At 38.6% G+C, this 24,436-nt stretch overlaps 1 protein-coding gene and 1 long non-coding RNA gene across 3 annotated transcripts; one reads left to right on the top strand and one right to left on the bottom strand.

Annotated features, from left to right (window-relative positions):
* Positions 1–7,242: 7,242 nt before the first annotated feature.
* On the top strand, positions 7,243–9,377 carry LOC122967379. Of its 2 annotated transcripts, XR_006398588.1 has the most exons (4): positions 7,243–7,527; positions 8,507–8,682; positions 8,807–8,900; positions 9,207–9,377. It is a non-coding gene; the product is annotated as an uncharacterized LOC122967379 (long non-coding RNA). The 2 variants fall into 2 exon arrangements; XR_006398587.1 differs by lacking the exon at positions 8,507–8,682.
* A 3,644-nt stretch (positions 9,378–13,021) lies between these two features.
* LOC122967320 lies at positions 13,022–23,349 on the bottom strand. The gene is made up of 4 exons (XM_044331895.1): positions 23,173–23,349; positions 16,921–17,693; positions 16,158–16,330; positions 13,022–13,174 (listed from the first exon to the last, which is right to left on the bottom strand). Exons 2-4 carry the CDS (start codon positions 17,644–17,646, stop codon positions 13,126–13,128), a joined length of 948 nt encoding a protein of 315 aa, XP_044187830.1. The 5' UTR covers positions 17,647–17,693; positions 23,173–23,349; the 3' UTR covers positions 13,022–13,125.
* Positions 23,350–24,436: the final 1,087 nt, after the last annotated feature.

The following is a 24,436-nucleotide window of genomic DNA, read 5'->3' as shown; positions in this document are numbered from 1 at the left end:
TCTTACTGTTCTTATGTTCTTACTGTTCTTACTGTTCTTACTGTTCTTACTGTTCTTACTGTTCTTAATGTTCTTACTGTTCTTATGTTCTTATGTTCTTACTGTTCTTACTGTTCTTACTGTTCTTATGTTCTTAATGTTCTTACTGTTCTTACTGTTCTTATGTTCTTATGTTCTTACTGTTCTTACTGTTCTTACTGTTCTTACTGTTCTTATGTTCTTAATGTTCTTACTGTTCTTATGTTCTTATGTTCTTACTGTTCTTACTGTTCTTATGTTCTTAATGTTCTTACTGTTCTTACTGTTCTTACTGTTCTTACTGTTCTTACTGTTCTTACTGTTCTTATGTTCTTAATGTTCTTACTGTTCTTACTGTTCTTACTGTTCTTATGTTCTTAATGTTCTTACTGTTCTTATGTTCTTATGTTCTTACTGTTCTTACTGTTCTTACTGTTCTTACTGTTCTTATGTTCTTAATGTTCTTACTGTTCTTACTGTTCTTACTGTTCTTAATGTTCTTACTGTTCTTATGTTCTTACTGTTCTTACTGTTCTTACTGTTCTTACTGTTCTTATGTTCTTAATATTCTTACTGTTCTTATGTTATTACTGTTCTACAGTTTCCTCTGATGAAACTTTAGTTTCTCTTCTTGTATGAGCAGTTCTCACACAATGATCATTTTCACTTTCAAACCGCCTCATGAACTCACTTGAAAGGGCTGAAAATAATGGCGGGAAAAAGAAGAGACAGCGAGGAGGCATTTCCTGTTTCTCTTTTCTCTGTAAGCTCACTTATTCTACTTATTATGTACGTATGACACTACTAATTAACAGTGTTCATGTTTTTGTGAATGATGAGGTTATTTCTTATTTCTTGTGAAATAGAATCCTTATCATCCTGTTTTCTGTTTTTAACAGGAAAGCCAGTATTGCAGAGATTCTTAAGGGAATAATGGACGACTTGGGAAAAGAACATTTTGAGGATTTCAAGTGGCACATGAGAAACTACAACTTAATCACAGCACTGGAGTGCGAGGAGGCCGAAAGGCGGAAAATAGCGAGAGTGCTGGTGGAAAAGTTCCCCCAGCAGGCAGTGGACAAGACCATCGAATTTTTAAAGAAGATCGGCAGACTCGACCTGGTGGAGCGTCTGTCACAGATCAGCGTAGGAGGTAAAACCCCTTTCAGACCTGCACCTCTTCATGGAAATGTTCAGGAAATTTAACATGTTTGTGTCACATCTGAATAAACGTTTTATATAAAAGAATCTGACGAGATCAAACCAGAACCCTTTCTGTAAACCTTTCAATACTGTGCAAGTTTGACCTGAACGCTGTCAGATGAACATAAAAACTTCAGCAGCCAGAGGCGGAAAGTAACTAAGAACCAAACTTAGTTAAATATCATTTTGAGGTGGCTGCACTTTGATTGAGTATTTCCATTTTATGCTACTTAATACCAGAGGTGGACTGGGACAATCAGTCAAACACCACCCACCAGTACACCATCCTTGCGGTCCCCTTAAATATGCGTTCTGTACTAAATATGCATTCTGTTAAATCCATCAGTGAGCAGAAAACAAACAGGAATATTAATAATTTATAAGAAAGATGTTGCGTATTCCACACTGACTGACTGACCTGTTTGCTTTCTGTCTCTCTGTCTGCCTCAGGGTCTCTGAGATAACGGGGTTGCCGCGGTTACCACCTCATCACAGCAGCTGGACGAGCCCCTCCATGAATCAGCGGCACGTGTTTACATTCCACTCTGACATCATGTGACAGCGTGCCAGTAACGAGTGTGTACGGCATCATAACACCGTCTGTCTGTGTGTAACATCAGATTGTATTCAACACTGTCAGATTCACTTTTTAATAAAACAGCTGTAAAAGCTTTGTGGTTTGTTGTTGTTGCTGAAGCTTCAGTGTGTTTCCTGATGTGTTGAGTTCAGAATAGTAAACATGGACTTCATGAGACGACCGACAGGTTTGATGTGCACGAGGTTAAACGACCCTCACGATTTAAAACATTCACACTTAGAATATATGAAAAATAGTGACATTAAATGTTATGAACAGATCATTTTATCATAATGAACCAATTAGCAGATGACACGGAGCTGTTTATAAAAAGTTACAACCAAATATGAAACACTAAATATACAAACACCTGCACTTTTGAACTATTGTTATTATATATATCATAATATTATAATTTTATCATAATATAAATTGAATATACACTTTCTTATTATTATTATTTTTATTATTATATATATATATATATATATATATATATATATATATATATATATATATATATATATATATAAATAATATGTACACAAATAATATTTCAGCTATTTGGGATCATCCACATATTTTAATTAGTCAATAATAATCTTATTGATCAGACTGAGCTGTAGAAATAATCAGTGCTGTAGTAACAAGCTGTGACCTGCAGGGGGCAGCAGGCAATCTGCTTTTCATTGGTTTCTGTCTGTTCACCAGGCTTTTATCGCAAAGCATCATGGGACCTGTAGTTGTTCTAATCTAACAATCTAATCTTGTGTATTTTTGGCTTTTTAATGACAAATAATCATATTTCCACCTATAAAAACAATTAAATTTACCCTACTGACACAGCTGTAATATGAATAATCAGGCTTAAAATTACAGAAATATCCTGTTATATATTGAGTTTAATTAAATAATTTTACATAAAATCTTGTATAATTAATCTATATATAATGTAATAAAAAATGTATGAATGTTAAATACAGGTCTTTTTATACGAAAAAAAAGCAAAATTATATTTTTTTTAAATGGAAATTTTATGGTAATTCACACTAACACATTTTTCATGTTATTTTACATTAGATGTGTAAATTCACAGTATACTTTTGTAATTGTAATGTGTGATTTACAGTAAACTTATGAACTCATTCATTTTTTTTTATCTGGATAAAAACATGTCAGGAGCTTTTTTAACAGTCTGTGTAACATTTCACAAAACTGATCGACTGATTTGAACTCTACACAAACAATCTGTGGCACATTCAGCACATGCAAGCAAATAAGGTGCAGAAAGCCTTTATTGCCATTGTCATTGTCCTGAAACAGTAACAAACCAACATCAAGTTATGAATAAATAAAAAGTAGAGTAGAGAAAAATATATAGTGTGTAGTAGACAAAGTATGAGAACAGTGTATATAAAAGTATAACAGTAGCAGCACAGAGCTTATAATATTACTCTTGTAATTTGTAAACAGCAGATATTAAACATGACAGTCATTGTAAATGTAAATGAGATTATACTGCACTTAATAATAATAATAGTAATAATAATTATAATAATAATAATACATCTTTATTTGTATAGCACTATAACACTTAGTCAGTTATGTCATATATAGAGAATAAACAGTGAAATTAAACAGTTAAAACACATAAAACATTTTAATGAGATGAATAAAAAGATTTTTTTATAAATATAATATTTAAAAGGTGATTTAAAAGATGCCTGATTCTGCTGGAAAGTAACTAAGTACATTTACACAAGTACTGTATTTAAGTACAATTTTGAGGTACTTGTACTTTACTTAAGTAGTAAGTAAGTTCCATTTGATGCTATAAATACTCTGCTTTGAATAATATTTGTGTCTGATGTGTTTTTTCCATGAAACAAGTCAATTATCTTGTTAAAAAAATAAAATTACATCTCATCCTTCTCCCTCAGTAAAAATTCCAGAGTACATAAATATACAAATATTTTATTTCTAAAGTTTTCCTGCTGGACACCAGATGTTTCCTCCTTCACTGTAAAGTTCATCTCAGTGTTTGTGAACTGGAGGCTTCAAGTTTCCTCATCACACTTATCTAAGTTGAATATTTGACCATGATTGGCTCCAAACTATTTGTGATGTCACAAATCACGCTTGTAGGCCCGCCCCCTTAAATCAGACTTTCAATGAGCTCAGAGAAACTTTCCACTTTCAGCAGATGAATGTGAAAACAAACTCTGCACAAACATCATTCTGCACAGAGAAGCTCAAACCCTCAACTGAGGGAACAATAAGAAAAAGATATTTTTGAGTGGAGGGGGACTTTAAGGAACCATTTTCAAGAAAGTTCTTTGTGGACCCAACCGGTTCAGTAAAGAATCCTTTATAAATGGTTCTTCACCATTTTCTACAGTATGAATGGTTCTCTGAGTATTTATAATTAAAATATTACACGTGGGGTGAAAATAAAGTTTAGTTTATTGATTAATTGATTATTGATCAGTAATATTAACAGCATTACCAGACAATTGTACACATACATCACGGTTGCAAACTGCAAAGGCTGATTACAGCTTGAAAAGGCCCATCTACATTACGAATGAACCTCATACAGTATATTGGACAAGTAGAGAGGAAAAACGTCAGCTTCAGATAAGCACAGAAGAGGTCTGCAATGATGGACGTTATAGCCATGAAGCTGCAAAACTAGTCATTTTAGGGGGAACATAAACCTCTAACACCACAGCATGTGGCTGCTTCCCAAGAAATATTGAATATATTTGTCCTTCACTGCAGCTATTTCACACATTGGCCGTCTGAGTATCAAGCTTCAAGATAAACGCCTGTAAAAATTAAAACAAAATGAACTCATTACGTCCACAAGATCCGGCTGCATTCTGTTCTGGTTGTGGGTGATCAAAGAGAGCAGGACGTCTCCCTCCTTCCTCTCGGTTTGCTCTATGTGCTGAGACAAAGTGAAAACGAATCAAATCAGATGGTCTCAAGTGAAGCTAATGATAATGTCATTAGTTTTGCAGGTTGGTCATAAACCAAAGTACAGGACACATTCATCCTGAGGGAAACATGAACGTCTGAACCAAATATCTTAACAATCCATCTAATAGATGTGGAGACGTTTCATTCAAAACCATAAATGTGAACCTCACGGTGGCGCCAGTCGTCAGGGATTCAAAGTCTGCAGGATTCATCCTCTGGAGAACGGAAATGTGGCAGACGCGACCATCACTTATTATTCTAGTTACTTTAAGCTTCTTACTCAATATAGATTCAGCTTAAAAACGAACTAAAGAAACTGTCAGAAGCAGCAGCCAGACCTCCTGCACACTCATTCACTAATCACACAACATCAACAGGTGACTGAACAACCACTCAATTAAAAACGGGATCAATTCCACATGAATGAGTGAGTCCAGACAGCTCACTGTAACTTCAACAAGCAAACTACCCACAACACATTATATATATATCTCTGCTGCATTCTTGTTAAGGAGATAAATTCACACAACAGCCACACAGAGACATTTAACCATCAGAGATGAAATTAGCGACCAAAGAGACAGAGAGAGAGAAGCTGTATCTGACTCACATTATCTGATGTCTTCTTCTTTCTATCATGGAGATGAAGTATTCATGTCATAACGTCCATTTGTCCACTACATCCTCACTACTACTGTTCCTCCCCTGACTGACTGCTAGGGAGGAGCTGTGGACTCTAGATGTGAGCGGGGCCCAGTTGGACAAACTTCAAGGACTGACTGCCACTCAGTCCAGTTCAACAAACAGGGAAAAAGTCTGAGGGCAACTGGTGGGACTGGTGGAGGAACACAGAGCTAGACTGGGACAGAACCATGACAGAATCACTGAGTTTGTTCAAATATTAATAATGGATAACTTTAAGTAACTATTGAGTATTTACCAATATACTGTGTTGAGGCTTCATGCGTCCTGTAGCGACACCGTACGCTACATCAGCAGTGATGACACAGTTCCAGGGAGAATACAGGATCACGTCTGTGATGGAGGGCAGAGGCAGCAGACGGCTGGCCGGGATCATCGAGTCTCTGATGGATCCGTGTGCATCAAACATGATGTGAACATTGTTACTGTGATCCTTCTTTTCTTCCTCATCGATGTGTTTCTTCAGGAAATGAAACATGTCCACCAGTTGGGAGAAAGCGTCAGACTCAGAATTTACTCTCAGCCATCTCCGAACAGCTTCTTCTCACCAGAGCTCCTGTTGCTGTTTTCAACTGAGTGTTGAACTTCTGCTAAACTGTCAAGCACATTTCTGTAGGAAAAAAATATTTAAAAATTAATAATCAGTTCTTTTAATGCATTTTAAATTAGTATTTTAATTATAGATCCTCATTTATCAGGTTTAAGAAAACTTGAGGAAACAAACAGTAACATCTTTTACTGCATTAAACTGAACAAAATGTTCATTTTCAGACTCACTTGGTCTTGTTGTGTCATCTCTTTAGAGGCCGTCTGTAAAGACTCTGACTGGCTTCAGTCTTGCAGTCATCTTTAATCAGCTCAGGAACTGAAAATAAAAGTCCAACTGCTCCTCCTCCCACCTGGAAACAAATCACAAAAAAAACACTTTATTACTCATACTGACTAAGAAAGGTTGTCATGTTTTGAGACTGCAGGTTTGGTCGCATTGAACTGGATGATATATTCTTATCACAGTTTGTGTTGATTATTTCAGTCTTGGGGTGAGACATTTCTGACCATAACAACATAAACATTTAAGTTGCATTGATTGTGAAAATGTGAACATGTCATCAGAAGGTCAGTATTTTGGGAATACTGTGGCAGTTCAGTGCTTGGAGTGGAGGGCATCAATTGGTTAGAATAGCAGAACACTACAATGTTGAAGATGTGGACGAAAATGACCCGTGAAGGTTATTTTATTTCAGATGAGTGTTGGGAACAGTAGAACCTCCATCTTTAATGACAGGTTCTGTTTGACTGAGCAGCAGAAGGAAGATGGAGAGTTTTCATTGGATAAACAAACAATAAACTGACAGTGGACTCAACAGAATCATTTATGATAAACTGTCACAATGTTTTGGTCAAAAAGCAAAACTTTATGTTGAAATCATCACTTGCAGCGTTGGTTTCCATCTGTGATACAAATATCTGCACTTTATTGATATTTTTCATCCCCTTGCTGATTCTGGCACTGACCTGCAGCACATCTAAATATATTCCCAAACCTAAAATCTATAATATAATAGTGTAGTGAAGTTAGGTTGTAATCTGCTGTGATGGTGTGGACAACTAATTAAAGACTATGGGTTTCACCTGATCTGGACTGTTGCTGCTGACAGAGACTAGGTGAGCTGATTGTTCTCAGCTGGCCTTGATTGTGGAGGTGGCGAACTGGTAAAGGGGCTGCTGGGAGAGCAGGAGCGGGTCCTGGGGAGCGGAGCATGTATGTCGCGGGTAGTTTGCCCGGCGAAGCTACTGATACTGCACTCACGGTGGGGGGGCATGAAATCTAGGGCTGCCGACGGCGAAGACAGATAGAACAGGGGGAGATGTTCCTGTGGTACGGCTGAGTTTAGTCAGGGACCGGGGAACACTAGGAGTGCCAAGCTGTTCCGCTGTTCTGGTGCTGGACCGACAACTCCCCCACAGGCTCTTGCTGCATATGGGCCGTGTTGGACCAGCGCCACAAGCCTAGACCCCGGGGGAGGGTCTTGTTTGACCGGACAGTTAAGTGGTCATTTTAAATAAGGATATTTTAAGCGTTTTTGTGTTTAGTTTTGTCTGTTACTGTCCTGGTTTATTCTATGATTATTTGTGACTTTTTATAGATCTTAAAAGCAGCAGCAGCAGTATATTGGTGGCAAACGGGGCAAACTGGGTGAAAGATAGCTGATAGGTATGGGGGAGATACATGACTGTCTCGGCTAGTTTAGTCTGCACGCCCCATAGTAGTGTGAGATCTAGTGTGCCTATTTAGGGTGGAATCGTGTGGTTTTCACTGCGTTAAGTCTTATGTGTTTTCTTAAATGCTTCTTGCAACAGGACGTGTGGGTGTGTGTGTGCACCCACCTGTCAGCTGTTAGTGTGTTACTTGTGTGGGCTGGTTTTGTGTGCTGTGACACTCAGGGCAGCTGTTTAGCTGGTCTAGTCTATATATTTTTTGTGTATTGTTGTCAGTGTGTATCTATCAGATCTCTGACACCGGACCATACTGGGAAAAAAAGGTGGTGGCAGCAGTAACTTTTCAGACAGTTCAGTATTAAATATTCATCCCTACAGTGAGGTTTATTACAATAATCTCTGTTTGAAAGTCTGTCGTTGATACTCACACGTCCAACTGCCTTCGCTGCTGTCTTTGTTCCCATAGAAGCGGCCATCTTTGCGAATCCTGTCGACGTGATTATTGTCACAGATTTCTTAGCTGCTGCTTCTGTAACAAATTTAGAAAATGGGGCCAATCCAAGCAGCGACTCTCCCAGAAGACTAAACGCTGTGTCTTTCCCAGAGATCTCACTTTTTGTCCAAACAGACATCATGTCATGCAGATTGATTTTATCATTCAACACCAGTCCGCTGTGTTTGGCCATCGCTCTCAGGATTCGCTCCATCATCATCATCACCATCATCACTATCATCATCATCATCATCATCATCATCACCATCATCATTATCCTGTCGTTCTCGTTTGTTTCCTTCCTCTTTCAGTGACTCCATCAGTTCCTGGATTTCCTCTTTAGCGTTCTGGATCTGCTCTGAAATCTTTTCTGCCTCTTTCATGGTGCGGCTTGATATGACAGCACAGGCGACTTCTGAACCGATACTGGGAGCTGCTCCGAGCCCTGAAACGACGGCTCCCGCTACTCCTGCCACAGCTAGAAAAGGTATCGCTGCTCCTGCTGTACAGATGGCAACTACACCTGCTGCTGTCATGGCTGCTGCACCACCTACAGCTGCAGAGCTACCTGCAACCTTACTGATGTTTACGTTCTTCTTGTGCTCCTCCAGCTCTTTGGCCAGTTTGATCAACTTGTCTGCACATTCCCTCTGGAGATCCACAGAGGAGAAGATCTTATCAAAGAGTTCTTCAGCAACATCCATGGTGAGAGGTCAGCAGTCTGCAAGAATAAAATGTTACTTAAGTAATCAATAGTGACATTATTTTTCATCTAGAATTTATTATAGAATAATTGATGGTCAAAAGTTAAAATGCCTGCATATTGTTAATAATGTAGACTTGAACAAAGAAACACTGAACCATGTCAGTCACTCGTGTGGCTGATTTGCCTTTAAAGGACCTGTTTTCATACAGGAAGTAACGTGCAGAGTCACACCGGCGGTGCACTGAGGTTATTTCCTCAGTTGTGCCTGTTTGGTACTTTTCTTGGTAACTGGCTTTGTATCACAGCGGGAGGAGAGGAGCGGTAGAAGGTGTGGTGATGAAGATTCAGCAGCAAACTGCAGCCTTGGTGCCAAGAATGAGTCCGACTGCTCAGAGCAGGTTGAAAGCTCAGCAAACATATGTTCTGTAGTAGTTTATCACTTTATTTGATAAACTCACAGCCATATAAATGTTATGATATCATTGTTATTACTGAGCCAGATTCCTCTGTACAGCCATCTGAAGGCCTGACCAGTCTCTGCTGGGATGATCTGACACACAACACACATCAGCTGGAGGCTGTTGCACAAAACAAACACAGAAACCAAACATATCTGTTCAGATCAATTATTCTCTACAGTTTTAATCACAACATGTGACAGAGATTGTTGTTGTTACTGCTGGATCATTAACAGGATCACGTATGTGTCGCAAAATAGACATTAAATAAACAAACAATCAGCTGTTAGTTCTGCATGTCTATCAACCAAATATGATTTAAACTTAAAGTTCTAAATAATACAAAAAATACTAGAGTACATTTTAAATACTGCTTTCATGGATTATTGTGATGCTGAGTAAAAGCTATTATGCAACATGGTGATCACCAGCGTGTCCAGATACATAAAGAAGAATCATCTGCGGCATATTTGAGCTGCTGATTCCCTCTAAACTCTCCACAAGACAAACTGTCAGTGCGTCATGATGTTTAAAGAAGATGAAAGTAGTGATTGGCCACAACTGTCACAGCCTCTAACTCACCATTTACAGTTGTGCTCATAAGTTTACATACTCTGGTAGAATTTGTGAAATATTGGCCATTTTTTGGTAAATATGACTGATCATGCTGAAAACTTTAGTTTTATTTAGTGATATTTGTTGGGTGAAGCCATTTATTTTCACATAATTCTGTGTGCCCTTTTTAAATCATAATAACTGAAATCACCAAAATGGACCTGATCAAACGTTTACATACCCTTGAATGTTTGACCTGATAATACACACACAGGTTTAAATACCTATGAAGGGTAAGTTTCCACACCTGTAATGAGTCATCAGGTCATCATTCATCCAGAGCTGCTCTGACTTTACTGGATACTGAGCCACGAGGAAAGCTTTATAAATCAGGAAAAGGAGATTTGAAAATGCCGATCAGTAGTGTTGAAGCTCTGATAAAGTGGTTCTGTTGATACCGAGCCACAGTCAGGTAGACCAACAAAGATTTCAGCCACAATTGCCAGAAAAATTGTTCAAGTTGCAAAGAAAAACCCAAATAGAACTTCAGCTGAAAGCTGCATGTGGCTGTTTCAAGATGAACAATAAGAAGGAACTTCTTCTGAAAAAAGTCGTTACTGCGCCAACGCTACAAAACATCCTGCTAACAAGCTGCCAAACAGCACCGAGACAAGCCTCAAAACTCCTGCAACAAAGTTATTTGGAGTGATGAGACCAAAATTGAACTTTATGGTCACAACTACAGACACTATGACTGGTTCATATCTTACAGATTCTGGGTTTGTAAACTTATGAACACAACTGTAAATAGTAAAACAACAATAATTATTATTATAATATATGTTGAAACATTTAGCTGCCTTTCACAAGAAAGAAACACCAATGATGACGTTTTTATTAGGTTTGAAACTTACAAAATCAGGACGGAAGCTTGAAGCAGAAAAAGCATCTCATTGGTTTAAACTATCCAATCAGATCACATTTACAAGCAGGAAGTGATCATGACATCAGCACGCGTCCTCCAGACGGCTTCATCATTTAAAATCACATTTCATTTCATTTACAGATTTCTGCACACAAACATTTTCTTTACTTTACCAGCTGAGATCAATAAAGTTTTTAATTTGAATTAATTTGCACTTTTCACATAGAGCAGGTCAAGACCGAACTCTTTAATTTACAGAGATTCAACAATTCCCCCATGAGCAGCAGCAGGAAAAACTCCCCTTTAACGGGTAGAAACCTCAAGCAGAACCCGGCTCTTGGTGGGCGCCACCTGCTTTGACCGGTTGGGTTGAGAGAGAGAGAGAGGGAAAGGGGGAGGGGGGGGACAGAATAACAACAATCATAACAACAACAATAAGTATAGGTAGCATCTGTTTATGCCTTGATATTAACAATATATAAAAAAATATTATATATATATTTGTCTTTAAACCAGCAGCAGTTCTCGGTGTTTCAGGTTCTCGGCAGGTCGGTTGTTCCTGCATCATGTGGAAGTCGCCACAGTTCTTCTTCTGCTGCTTCTGTCTCTTCATGTTAATCCCAGACTGACTCCATGATGTTGGGATCAGAGACCATCTGCTGCAGGACTCCTTGTTCTTCTTGTTGATGAAGATGGATCTTTATGACTCTGGCTGGATGTTTGTTGTCCTGCTGCAGATGATCAGACGTCTCCTGATGCTGCTGCATCATGAAGAAGAATCTAAACATCTAAAACTCTTGTACAGTTCTGTACTTTTTTTTGGTCAAAATGTACTATATACATATGTGAAGTGTTGTTGTTTTCAAAAATGTTAAAGTTATTTACTTCTGTAAAGTTGTTTAATTCTATTATTTGTCTTTTGTTAAACAATAACTTTAGACACCATTTGAACATGCACATCTAATCTGTACATTTAATTCTTGGCTAGTGTTCATATGAATCTGGTGGCTGCTGTTCAGGATTTTATTAGTCTTACTGCAGTGACTCCAAACATTTTTACATTGCATGTTTTAGAGTTTGGGTTTCTGGCCAAACTTCACCTGCTTCCAAACTGCAGAGAAGGAACAAAGTCTGAAGTTTGTTTATTTAATCGGAGACAAAACATGTTGGTTTCACAGTAAAGATGTTTGTTACACTGAGGCGTTGGTGGAGTTTTGACCTTTTTATGTTGCATTTCTAATTTTTACTTTTTCAAATATTTCAGGGTTTCCTTTTTTCTTACTCATTTGAATACATTTTCTTCTTTTAGAAACATGTTTCAGTTTATTTTTAGCTCAATTTGAAAGAATAAAGATAAATATTTGTTTGTCCTGTTTCCGTTTTGGCCTTTCAAACTGCACTATTTTAAGTTGCAGTTGGTTAATGATTGTAAAGATCTGTCATAGCTACATAAGGAAATATATGACTTTCACTTAACATTTTGAACTGTTTGTTCATGAACTGAAATTAATAGATGTAATTCTGTTGAGTCAAATTATGCAGTTGAATCTGCACCATCTTTTATAACACGACATTTTCTATTCAAAGGTTTCTGGGTGCAAACACATTTCTATACACTGCTGCAGGTTTCTGAAGCAACAACAGACTGAGAGGAGTTTTAAACTCTTGGTAAAGAAATGTTGATGAAAAGTCAATCACAAGTTTGTTTTGCTTGTTCTATAATTATTCTGTTTTTGTTTGTTTGTCTGTTGGTTTGTTGGGTTATGTCTATTGTTATTGGATGTGTTTCATCATATTTGTATTTGTGTTTGTCCAATCAGCTACTCTCTGTTCAATCTCTGCATGAAGCTCGCAGGTTATGGAGCACAACAAAAGAGTTTGTTGCTTCTTCACAGACTTTTTACTGCCGTTTTACGGGACAATTTCTGTTGTCTGGGAGGAGGCTCTGCTTTAAAGGACCAGTTCCCAGTGTTCCCAGTGTTCCCAGTGTGTTAAACCAGCAGTCAGGTGGCTGTAATCATTCCTCCTGTTCATACTGGATATTAAAAGATTCTTCAAATGTGCTTTCAATGGAAGTGATGGAGGCCAAAATCCAGTGTGTCCACACAGTCATTTAAAAGTCTGTGTGAAGCTTCTATTCAGCTTCAGCAGTCTGAGTTAGTCATATCAAGTGGATATCTGACACATTTACAGTCTTTTTAGCATCAAATTCCCTCTTTGTGTTTCCTCGGACAGTTGTTGAAAACAAAGGCAATGTTACAAAAAAGAAAATAAATTGGGACCCTTTTAAGAGAAATAAAAATATTTTCTGTGCCAAATCTTAATCATCTTCTTCCTGTGAGAAAAAGAAAGAGAAATGAGTCTTTAGGATTCAGTGATTCAGTGATTCAGTGATTCAGTGAATCTAGTGAGTGTAACAGAAAGGAAACATGTTGATGATCATGTTGCTCTGTCTGCCAGCAGCTGGTTGCTAACATGTTAGCCACAGATACTTTATAAAAGAATAAGTCAGATGTGTTTACAGCTTGTTGATTTCCTCCAAAAGTGGCCAAAAAGGTAGATTTAGTCACATAAACTCAACTGAACCTGAGCCAGAGAGGTTTAAGATCAGAAAACACACATGATTTGTTTTTGTAGCGTCCATTTGTGAAGGTGTTGTCAACCTATAACGATGTTTTCATCAGGGGACCTTTGTGTTACTGTTATATTAAAAATATAAAGGACCAACAATAGAACCTTGTGGAACCTCACATGTCATTCCTGAAGCTGTTAATGTGATGATCGTGTTGTTGTCTGTTTGCAAGATGAGGAAATAAGCAGCTGTTTGTTTTTAGTTATTTATATCTGTTATGATGCAGGATGTTAAAGTCCCCCTCCACTCAAAAATGTGTTTTGCTTCTTGTTCCCTCAGTTGAAGGTTTGAGCTTCTCTGTGCAGAATGATGTTTGTTTTCACATTCATCTGCTGAAAGTGGAAAGTTTCTCTGAGCCAATCAGACACAAATTATTATTGATAGTTGAATATTTTACATATATCTAAAACATGTCTGGATTGGATCTTTAAACGTTAATGTGGCTGAATATCAATAAAAGACATTGCTTAAAAATTGCATGCCCAAGTATATTAATTATTTGTATATTAACTGCAAAAAACAATATACTGTACTATGAATATTAGTGTGTACACAGTAATTATGTACACCTGAAAGGGGGCATATTCTGTTTTTAGTGGTTTACTTTTATTTATGTCCTGTTCTGTGGTTGGATGTTAAAGACGACCTATTATGCTCATTTCACTACTTCACTAGAGCAGCTTTGCATGATTTACAGTCAAAAACTTCTTATTTATCTTCTACTGGTCCTTTATGCAGCCCCTCAGTTCAGCCTCTGTCTGAAACAGGCCGTTTTAGTCCCTGTCTCTTTAAGGCCCGCCTCCTGATGAGCCTGCTTTGTTCTGATTGGCCAGATTTATGTATCAGAGTTGTGTTAAGTTACTGCCGATGCAAACCCAACATTTCCTGCTTTACTGCTTCAAATTAAAAACTTTTAAATGACTAAATAACAAGAGACTTTTATGGTAAACAACTTACAGGAAGTGAAACACGTTCCTCATTGAATTAACAGAGCTTTGTTAGCGGCACTAAAACCAAATTGAAACAAAAACACATGTAGATATTTGTAGCAGTTTGTTGAGCGGATCAGTTAGAAATATTGCAGGGAGGAATAGTACAAGCAGAAACAGCCATCGTGATGATGATGTTTGATGAAGAGTCGCAGACCGCCAGTACATCTCTCAGGTAAACTACTTATTTGACTTTGCTGTTGTGTAATGGAGTCACGGCCCGGCCATGGTGGAAAGACTGCATAATGTTAGCGGAGCGGAGCAGTGAAATGACGCGCTGTTCGTGGAGCAGATGACCAGCTGCCGTCAACTCGGCCGGAAAGTAGAAAAAACTGCTGCTTTCTGCTCACAGGGATTACTGCTACATCCGTTCACCTCATTATTTGACACTTTGGCCATTTTTAACATGAACATCCAACAATGTGAGATTATATATATATTACTGAATATAAGGAAAAGCATAACTGTCCTCTTCAAACATGATTGAAGTGCTTGAGGTGAACATACTGTATGTAAAAATGTTTAAGGTTTCAGTAAGCTCTGAACACTCGTTGCACATGTCCATAAACGTGTTGTTTCTATAGCCTTGGTTGCTACGGTGGTTGCTAAGGTTGTTGCTAAGGTGGTTGCTAAGGGTATCCCTAAAGTTGTTGCTGAGGTTTACCCAGAGATGGTCACTAAAGTTGTCTCTATTAAGGTTTTTCCATTGAAACTTTTGGCAGCACTGAGTCAAACCGTGCTGTGTTGATTTGACTTTCCATTACCAGTTTAAACACATCAAGTTGTACTGAGTCGTGCCCAAGATGGATCATCTCTGGTGTCGGGCCAAACCAAGCCCGACCTCCCTCCAAGTGACATCTCGCCACCTACGGCCAACCCATGACGACCCCCCTTCTCCCCACTTCTCCCCCTCAAACAAGCTGTGTTGTGAGTCTCAACTCATGTTTGTGTTGGAGACCAGAGAGAAAGCTTCTGTGTGTTCAGCTCTCAGTAATCTCTGTGGTTTGAAGTTTAGTTTCTCTCCTGTGTTCCTGTTTGTACTTTCAGATATTTGCTCTATTTTACTGTTTCCTGATCACTTTCAGCCTTATCAGAGCTGTGTTAAGTTACTGCTGATGAAAACCCCTTTTTTCTGCTTCTGTTGCTCCATATTAAAATCTTTTCACTGACAAACTAACGGGAGGACTTTTATTGTGAAGAATTTATAGTAAATGAAATGTGTTTATCCACTGTTTTACAACAGCCACTTTGACCACTAGTCACAGCCATAATGTATACAGCATATTGCTTTCGACTCAAGACAAGCATGTCATCAGTTAAAGACACATCTTCAAACAGGTAGCCCTGATGTAATGGAGATGCAAAACCCTGCTGTGCTGGGCGCCGATTCAAACCGAGTCAAACCGAGTTAAGCCAAACCAGCACGCGTTTGAAAAAGGCCTATAATGTTGTCCCTGAGGTTTAAAGAGACAGAAGCTAAAACAGCCTGTTTCAGACAGAGGCTGAACTGAGGGGCTGCATAAAGGACCAGTAGAAGATAAATAAGGAGTTTTTAACTGGAAATCATGCAAAGATATTCCAGTAGAGCCCCAGAATATAAATATAGAGCTGGAAATGTGAAGAATATGTCCTTCAAGTGATGATCATAACAATCTGTACATTTTATTTTCAACATGTCAGAGGGGAGAAAGACTTACTCAATTTCATTCAGCGCTGCTCTGATTTTTTGAGTCGACCTCAGTAGCTCATCAGCTGCGTTCTTCAGTTCCTCACTCGGTCCAGTTACACTGTTATTGTTAATGGCCCTCTTGTAGTATTCAATGGCATCCGGGAGTGTCAGTTTCAGAATGTGAAGTCCTGAAAGTACGTCCTGGAAAAAGTAACAAGACTTTTTAAAAAATCATCTACAGTTTGACTTGATGCTAATAACCATCTGAGGTGTTGAGGTGGTGTATTTTTCAGCCCATTGTCAAGATGTGAAGCTGGTTCCTCTAACAGAGTAACAATTTATATTCTTACTGCTTCATTTATTACAGCATTACATTGGTTGTGTTTCCATCCACCTGTTTTTATTCACATTTTCAATTTGCACGTAAAAAAAAACAAATTACAGAAATTGGAAAATAACTTGAAATATCTGACTGTCGCTCTTAATATCACCTAGCTGTGTCTTTTTCTTCTGCAACGGTTTAACGGCACCGACTAGAGAATCAGCGCCACCTGCTGTTTATCTACTAATATTAACACAACAGGAGAGGATGGAGACAAACTTTCATTTGAATTTCTTTTGCTGAATTTCTGTAAATGTGGTTAAAATTTGTGCTACTTTTGGATGGAAACACATTCACTTACTGAGGTTACGTTTTACGAGTCATACCTCAGAGTTCAAGGAATGATCAGTTATTAATGATCAAAGATAACATCAAAAAACTTCCTTTGGCATTATCTCTGGTAACTTACCAGTGACCCTTTGCTCCAAGATGTTTTTAAGACTGCTGCAGCCTGCCAGCCGCCTTTTATCAGCGTCACCCATTCTTCTACCATTTCCGCAACCTCCAGCCAAGGTATTTCATTTTTTTTTGCAATGGCCTGAAGGATGCACTCTATGACCTTATCATCTGCCACAGCTAGACCTGAGACACCCGTGATTTTTCCTATCTGCTCATCAATCTCCTCTCCAAGCCTTTTATACTCCTCAGAAATCTTCTTTGCCTTTTCCAGTGTGCCTTGTTCTAACCACGACTCAATTAGGTTTGATGTTAAAGTCACAGTTGACCCGACTGTCCCACAGACTGCTGCAACTCCGAGGAGGGGAGCTGCTGCTCCTGCACTTAAAAAGGTGGCAACACCTGCTCCTATCATCGCCATCCCACCCAGTACTGAAACAGTGTTTCCCACAGCACGGCCAACGTTGCATTTCTCATTAACAGACTCAAGCTCATGTGCTAGTTGTCTCAGGTGACGACCAAAATCTTCTCCCTGATCCAACCAGGAAATGATGAGTCTGTACAGCTCTTGTACATCCTCTTCTGACAGGATGATGCCCGAGCGTGACATGGTATATATGATGTAGAACACAAAGACACATAGGAAGAGGAGGAGGAACCATCCTTTTGCTTGTCTGGGCCTTTCCCTTCCTTGTGAATGGATGTGGGAGCCGGTCTGCACCTCAACGCATGGACCCATTCTGCTCTGTCCTTGACCTTAAGGGCTGTTCTGGTTGTCAGCAACGCCTAGGAGACAAAGACACTTTGATTAGTACAAATTTGCTCATTTGAAATGGATGAATAGGTTCCTGGTGGTTTTGGGAGCCTACTTGACACCTGTAAATGAAACTTTCTCAAGGTTTCTGTTAGTTTCTTAACATACTGTGTCATATACTCATCAGTCCAAAGCAGAGTAGATTTGTGAGGTGTCAAAGGTGGGCTTGCCCCCATGGACGTCACCCTCCCCATCAACACTTAATGAGGACTTAGTCCTGTGATTGCATTAGGTGCACTTTGAACGGAGTACAGCACAATAGGCAATGCATCAGGCCATTTCAAACCTGTTGTCATCATAGTTTTGGCCATTCATTCTTTCAATTTGGCCTGAACTTTGCGGATAATAAGGGGCATGCAATGCCACTGAAATCCTTGCACTGTTACTGCATATTGAATAACAAAAGAATAAAATACCATTAAAACAAGTTAAAACATAGAATACATAGAATGTATAAGATAAAGTAAGATATATCATTTTAAAGGAGTGCAGTAGTACATAAGTGCGAAGCTGACTGAGCGACAAGCTAGTTAAAGACTAAAGTGAAGAAATACATTTTTAGCTTTCTTTTAAAAATATCTAGTGAGCTTGCGTCCCTGATATCTATCGGTAGTGTGTTTCATAATTTTGGGATGTAACTGACAAAACTGCATCCCTGATTTTCTTTCGGCTGTTGCTGGAACCTCCGATAAACCAGCAGCAGATGATTGCAGTGTTCTTTAGGGCAAATAGTTAACAATGGAGTTAGCAATGTAGCTTGGTCCTAGCCCGTTAAGGACCAGTGTAACCGGTAATAGCTCTCTTTCCTGACAATTCAGAGCCACGGCAAACAGGGTCTGGGTTTCATCACATAATCTGTAATTCATTTGTAATTCAAAAACGAAAAAAATTGAAAATCTGTTATTTGTTTCAAAACAAAAAACGAAAAACTGTTTTTGGTGTCAGAATCAAATAATGAAAAAACAATCAAAAACGGCCCATTTTTGGTTTTTGCCAATTCCTTTTATTGTTATTCCTTTTTGGATTGAAGAATGAACAGGTCTGCTGACAGTCAGCCAATTTGTCTTTGCGTTTGAAACTAAAAATGGAAATCTCGTGTTTTTTTCCTTTTTTATTTCCTAACGGAAAATCAGAAAATCAAATTTGAAAGATGGTACAATTTTGGTTTTTGCAAATTCTTTTTTTTATTTTCTCATTTGGGACAGACAGTAGCACGGTGGACAGACAGGAAGCGGAAGTGAAGTGTAAAAATGTCAAAATAAAAGCCAAGAGGATAGAGTGGTCATTCTATTAAAAATGTAAAACCCAACATTATGCAAGCACAGGATCTAAATATATAAACAAATAGGCCTACATGTAAATAAATTATTTTGTTCTTTTAATTCAGACATGAAATATATTTTATCCAAAAAGTGTGATATATTATTTAGTTTGTAATGTGAATTAGTAAAATAATGGAAATAGCCTGTGTCGTCCTTCCCAAACAGTGTTATCTGAGATGACAAGCGGATGTTCCCACGTTACCAAACTGTTGTTGACCGTTTCTCATACAGGTGTCACTCGTTTCAATGCTAATTTATCCAGGAGTAGCTGCAGTGTGCAACAACAACCACCAGGTGGCACATGTGAGCAGTTGAGATGCAGCTGTGTCTCATCCATAGACTATTTATAAAGATACATATTAATAATATTTATAATATAGTGTCTCTGTAGGATAGTCAATACAAACCATCTGTGATACAAACTGGCGACGGCAAGCAGACGTTACGGCCGAACAGGGAAACGCAATGAAACTGTTTGAGAATTAGCAGCACTGTTATATTTTCTGCTGGACCTGTACAGTATAATAATGTTACAGAGTCGTAGTTTCATGAAGGACATTTACATCATGATATTTAAACAAACCATCCGTCAACACAGTTTAGACCTCAATATATGAAACATGGAAATTTGTCCCCCACCAATAATTGTAATTGATTGAACATTAGATTCCCCCAGAAGCTGAGAGAAAGCTGATTTGTACTGGATCTGTATCATTCACAGAAAACCTGTTTGTGTTTATTTCAGCAACAGTGAAAAGCAGCTGTGAGTGAGTCCTGTAGGTCCTGCCTGCTGCCACTGCTTCAGTCCTGAATATTTTGAGCAAAGCCCCGGTGAGTGGTCAGTTTCTGCAGCTGCCTCCAATGTTTTTAACGATAAGTGCATGTTTAAATTGATAGTCCACCTGCATAGTCACAGGTGTGCTCAGATGTGCCTGTGCCAGTCATTAGGTTCTGTAAATGCATTGTGGCAACAATACAACAACGTGTTGACATTAAAAAGAAAATGTACTTTTGAATACTTAAGTATTTTTAAAAGCAAGTACTCCAGTATTTTAACTCAAGTAAAATTTGACCAGGAGTATCTATACTTTGACTCAAGTAATGGAGTTGTGTACTTTGTCCACCACTGATGGTGGTGAACTCAATCTTTCTTGACTGCAGCTATTTTACATTGTATTACACTAAATTTGGGAGGAAAACCAGCCTCAAGTATGAAATGATGATTATTATTAATGTTCAAACTTTTAAGATTTTGAGAGGTCAACCCAACATAAGTTGCTGCAGTAGCAGCACTGACCTATAAAATGTATATAAAACTACAAAATGTCTTAAATTGATCTACAGATAACTTCCTTTTACATCCCCCAAAGCATTATGGGATCCATGGTTCAATAACTGAGAGCACAATTATTCCCCAAATCAAATTAAGACAAGGAACAAAGAATAATAATAATAATAATAGTGATAAATCCATGAATATGAACTTTTGTTCATGTTGACATCACTAACGCTCAGACTTTAAATCCTCTGCTCTAAATGTAACGTTCTTCATCTTCTCTTCACTTGAATCTCATAATGACTGACAGAGTTATTTCTCTCAGGGTCAATCTGTGTTCAGTCAGCACTTCAACATGCTGCTTGTTTCTTAGTTTTACTGCTGAACATCTGCTGAAATGACAAACATCCCTGCAGATTTTATCAGCTGTTTCCAATAAATGTTAATTAGGTGAGTTGTTCAAACTGTAAAATGAAACCTGTCTGTTGTCTGCTGACAAAAAAGACGACATAAAAATACTTAAATATTGTTATTAGAATTGTACTAATGACTTTAGTAAAATGAGTCCAAACACAAAGAGAAGCAGAGTGAAGCTATTTCAACTATATTTCCAACACATGGAGGCTGTTAGCTCACTGTCATTCTTCATCCTCCCACCAGATGGAGCCAAAGTCAACAAAGCTTCAAATCTTACACATAGTGTCTGTAAGAACATTGATCAGATCATTAGTGTCTGGATCAATGATTGAAAATGACTCTGCAGGCTGATGTGTGTTGTGGGTTTGTGTTAGTTGACGATGTATCATCTCTGGTTACAGAGAGTTGAAGTGCTGGGAGTCAGCAGATTAAAGTCAAACTGGATGAACATGAAGCATCTGATTCTAATAGTCAACAGCTGTGTGTGATAACCTGTATTTTATGCATAATGATGACAGCCTGCAGGTGCTGCAGCTCTTCTATTCTGCTTCACTGTCTAATATATGATGTTTCAAATCCATTAAAGTCATGATTGAGCCCAAGCCTGAAGGACACTGAGATGTATTATTTTGTCCATATCTTCCAGCCCTAACTTATGGATTATGTAATAATAGTGTGAGTCAGAGAAAGCTGCCATCAGCTGCTGTACTTCTACTATCAGTCCACTAGATGGCGTCATGAAGCTGCAGTGAACTGAAGAGCAGCACACATGGTTTTTTTTTCTCTCCCTACGGTTCATCAAGTGCAGACGTGTTCCTGAAAGAGCTGGTCTTTAGTCTTTTCTTAGAGATTGAGAGGGTCCCTGCAGATCGAACAGAGTTTGGTAACTCGTTCCACCACCGGGGAGCTACAGAGGAGAGGAGTCCAGCTGGTGACTCAGGGCCCTGTTGTGGTACCAGGCACCTTTCATTGGCTGAGCGTAGTGGGCGGGAGGGAGTGTAGACCTGAATCAGGGAGTTCAGGTAGGCCGGAGCCGTTTTAGTTGCTGTTTTGCACTGGGAGCCAGTGGAGGGATATCAACAGCGGGTTGACATGTGCTGTTTTGGGCTGATTGAAGACCAGACCCGCTGCCGCGTTCTGGATCATCTGCAGAGGTTTAAGTTTACATGCAGGGAGGCCAGTAAGGAGTTGCAGCAGTCGATGCGTGATATAAGGAGAGCCTGAACCAGGAGTCGTGCTTCATGCTCAGACAGGAAGGGTCTGATCTTCCTGATGTCGTACAGGGCGAATCGACATGATCGAGCTGAGGACTGACCAGCAGCTCTAGCTGAGCTGAGCTGAGTCTATAACCGACAGTAGTGCAGCCTCAGTAGAGCGATTTAAAGCCGGACTGATTTGGGTCGTACAGGTTGTTGGCTGAGAGGAGTTCAGAGACTTGGTTAAAGACTGTGCACTCAAGTACTTTTGACAGGAAGAGCAGGAGTGAAACCGGTCTGTAGTTTTCGACCTGGGCGGGGTTGAGTGTAGGTTTCTTGTGCAGAGTGATGACTCAAGCTTGCTTAAAGGCGGTGGGGAAAACACCGGTTGTAAGTGAGGAGTTGATGATGAGTGTGACCGCGGAGTTAAGTGCGGGGGAAATATTCTGTAGCAGGTTGGATGGTTTTGGGTCCAGTGGACAGGTACAGGGACGAGAGTTTGACTCACACTGACTGAATTTCATTCATATTCAGTCAATTCAACACCAATAAACAACATGTCAATAGTTTCAGTTATCTATTAGTTGTCTTTGATGTTGTTGTCACATTAGTAGTGCACATGACGCACAAACACAAATGTATTAAATGATTAGAATCAGGGCTCATTTACTTTGATATGACTTCTTTTACAGTAAATACAAACTTGTTAAACAGCAGCAGATGTTAGATCTTAACTGCTGTCAGACATTTAACAACACAGATAAAATGTCATTTGGTGTAAAGTGAAACTATCATCAGCTCCTGTCTAACTGCATATACCAGTAATAAGTCCTTATAAAGCAAGAACACAAGTGGACTGTATGCATGTTATTGTAGCAACATTGAACTTGATGACGTCCTCTGACTGTCCCTCCACGTCAGTCAATACAATACATTTGATTTAAAGCTTCCACAGGAAACAGTAGCAGGCCTATACTGTAGTGTCTGACTTTACGCTGCTGGAAACAACCTTAAAAAAGTAGATTTAGTTTGATTTGTGAGAGCTGAAGAAAGGAAATAATCATCAGCTGTTCATTAATATTGTTTGATTCCAGTAAATCAATCATTTAACAACATGTAGATTTATCTTCCAACATGAGAGTTCTCCAAACTTTCTGATGAAATAAAAACATCACACAGCAAGAAACAAACCCTGAAGTTACTAAAGAGAAAGTTCAACTATGAAACAAAGCAAACTTACAGTTAACATCCAAACTGCTGAAGACAAAGACTCTCCACTCCACGTCTGTCAGAAAAGTGTTTGCCACAGGTGAGCTGTTTCCTGGAACGAGTCAGAGCTCCACCTGTAGAGGAGGAGGGACAGGTAGGAAGACTCACAACATGATGACACTTTATGGATGTTTGTCACTCATTTATTGTTCATGTATTTGTAGATTTATTGTTGCACTGATGGTTTCTCAGTGTTTAACTGTGTCTGACAAATCTGACTTCTTGACTTCTCAGAGTTTCTTCTCACAGACACGAAATCAAAGCATCTGAAATATGAACGTAATGAACAGACGGCCATCTTTCCTCGTCCAAGTGTGTATATGTGTGTATATATGTGTGTATGTGTGTGTGTGTGTGTGTGTGTGTGTGTGTGTGTGTGTGTGTGTGTGTACTATGCAGTCTGACTGGTTGGACTGAGTCTCAGTCAGAGTAAAGTACAGATGTTGAAGTTTGATTAAAACTTCCTCATGTGATCAAACAAACACTCAGCTGCTGTTTGAATGTTTGAAAGCTGAAGTTCATGAATCAGTGGACACTTTCTGAAAGTTCCCAGCTCACATCTTCTGACCTGTGCTGATGGTTTTGCTTTTGGTCTGAACACACCGTTACACTATATTCAGTCCTGCAGCGTCACATCAGTAAAGCATATTTGACTTTTCAGTTGATGATTTGAATGTGAAGGGAATAATGTGGACAGCAGGAAGTCAGCGGAGGAAAGAAGGACTTCCCAGTGACCTATCAGGGGAAACAAGTCGATGTCAAAAACAACACTTACTCCCATCAAGTCCAGCTGTTTCCCATTAAAGTTACAACTAAAATACAAGAATCAACTCTAAACTTTATTCCAAACTTCAAGCTGCCGTCACACAACAATTATTATCTCCAATAAAACTGAGTCACATGATGCTACAATTAAAAACTACTTCTAACAGCTGAATGAAATAAAAGACATCAATAAATAGTCTTTTACATAAAGTCTTGCAGAATGTCATCAGACTTTATGAACGATAAATTGAAGACTAATAAGATTTTAGAGAGAAGGTCAGTTCATGTTTTAATGCTTATTTATAAAATCTGCATGTATGTAAATAATCATGTTAACAAAATGAGATTGTTTACAAGATATTCAACCTTTTTACATCAATATTCCAGAAACAATGTGACTATATTGTAAAGTTGAAATGTAGTTCTTAGAGCACAGCCATGAATACAGATCGTTCCAACAGGATCAATAA

The sequence above is a fragment of the Thunnus albacares genome, chromosome 17, assembly GCF_914725855.1.
Source record: "Thunnus albacares chromosome 17, fThuAlb1.1, whole genome shotgun sequence".
Lineage (NCBI taxonomy): Eukaryota > Metazoa > Chordata > Actinopteri > Scombriformes > Scombridae > Thunnus > Thunnus albacares.
Note: the sequence above shows the minus strand (reverse complement) of the source record. Positions and strands in the feature narration are given on the sequence as shown.

Bases quoted from the DNA above. Each gene is read 5' to 3' on its own strand.
- LOC122967320 (XM_044331895.1), bottom strand. From the start codon at position 17,646: ATGGGTCCATGCGTTGAGGTGCAGACCGGCTCCCACATCCATTCACAA. The intron at 16,331-16,920 runs GTAAGTTACCAG...TACTTTTTCCAG, and splicing joins CTTGGAGCAAAGGGTCACTG to GACGTACTTTCAGGACTTCA. The intron at 13,175-16,157 runs GTAAGTCTTTCT...TTTTTCTCACAG, and splicing joins GCAGCGCTGAATGAAATTGA to GAAGAAGATGATTAAGATTT.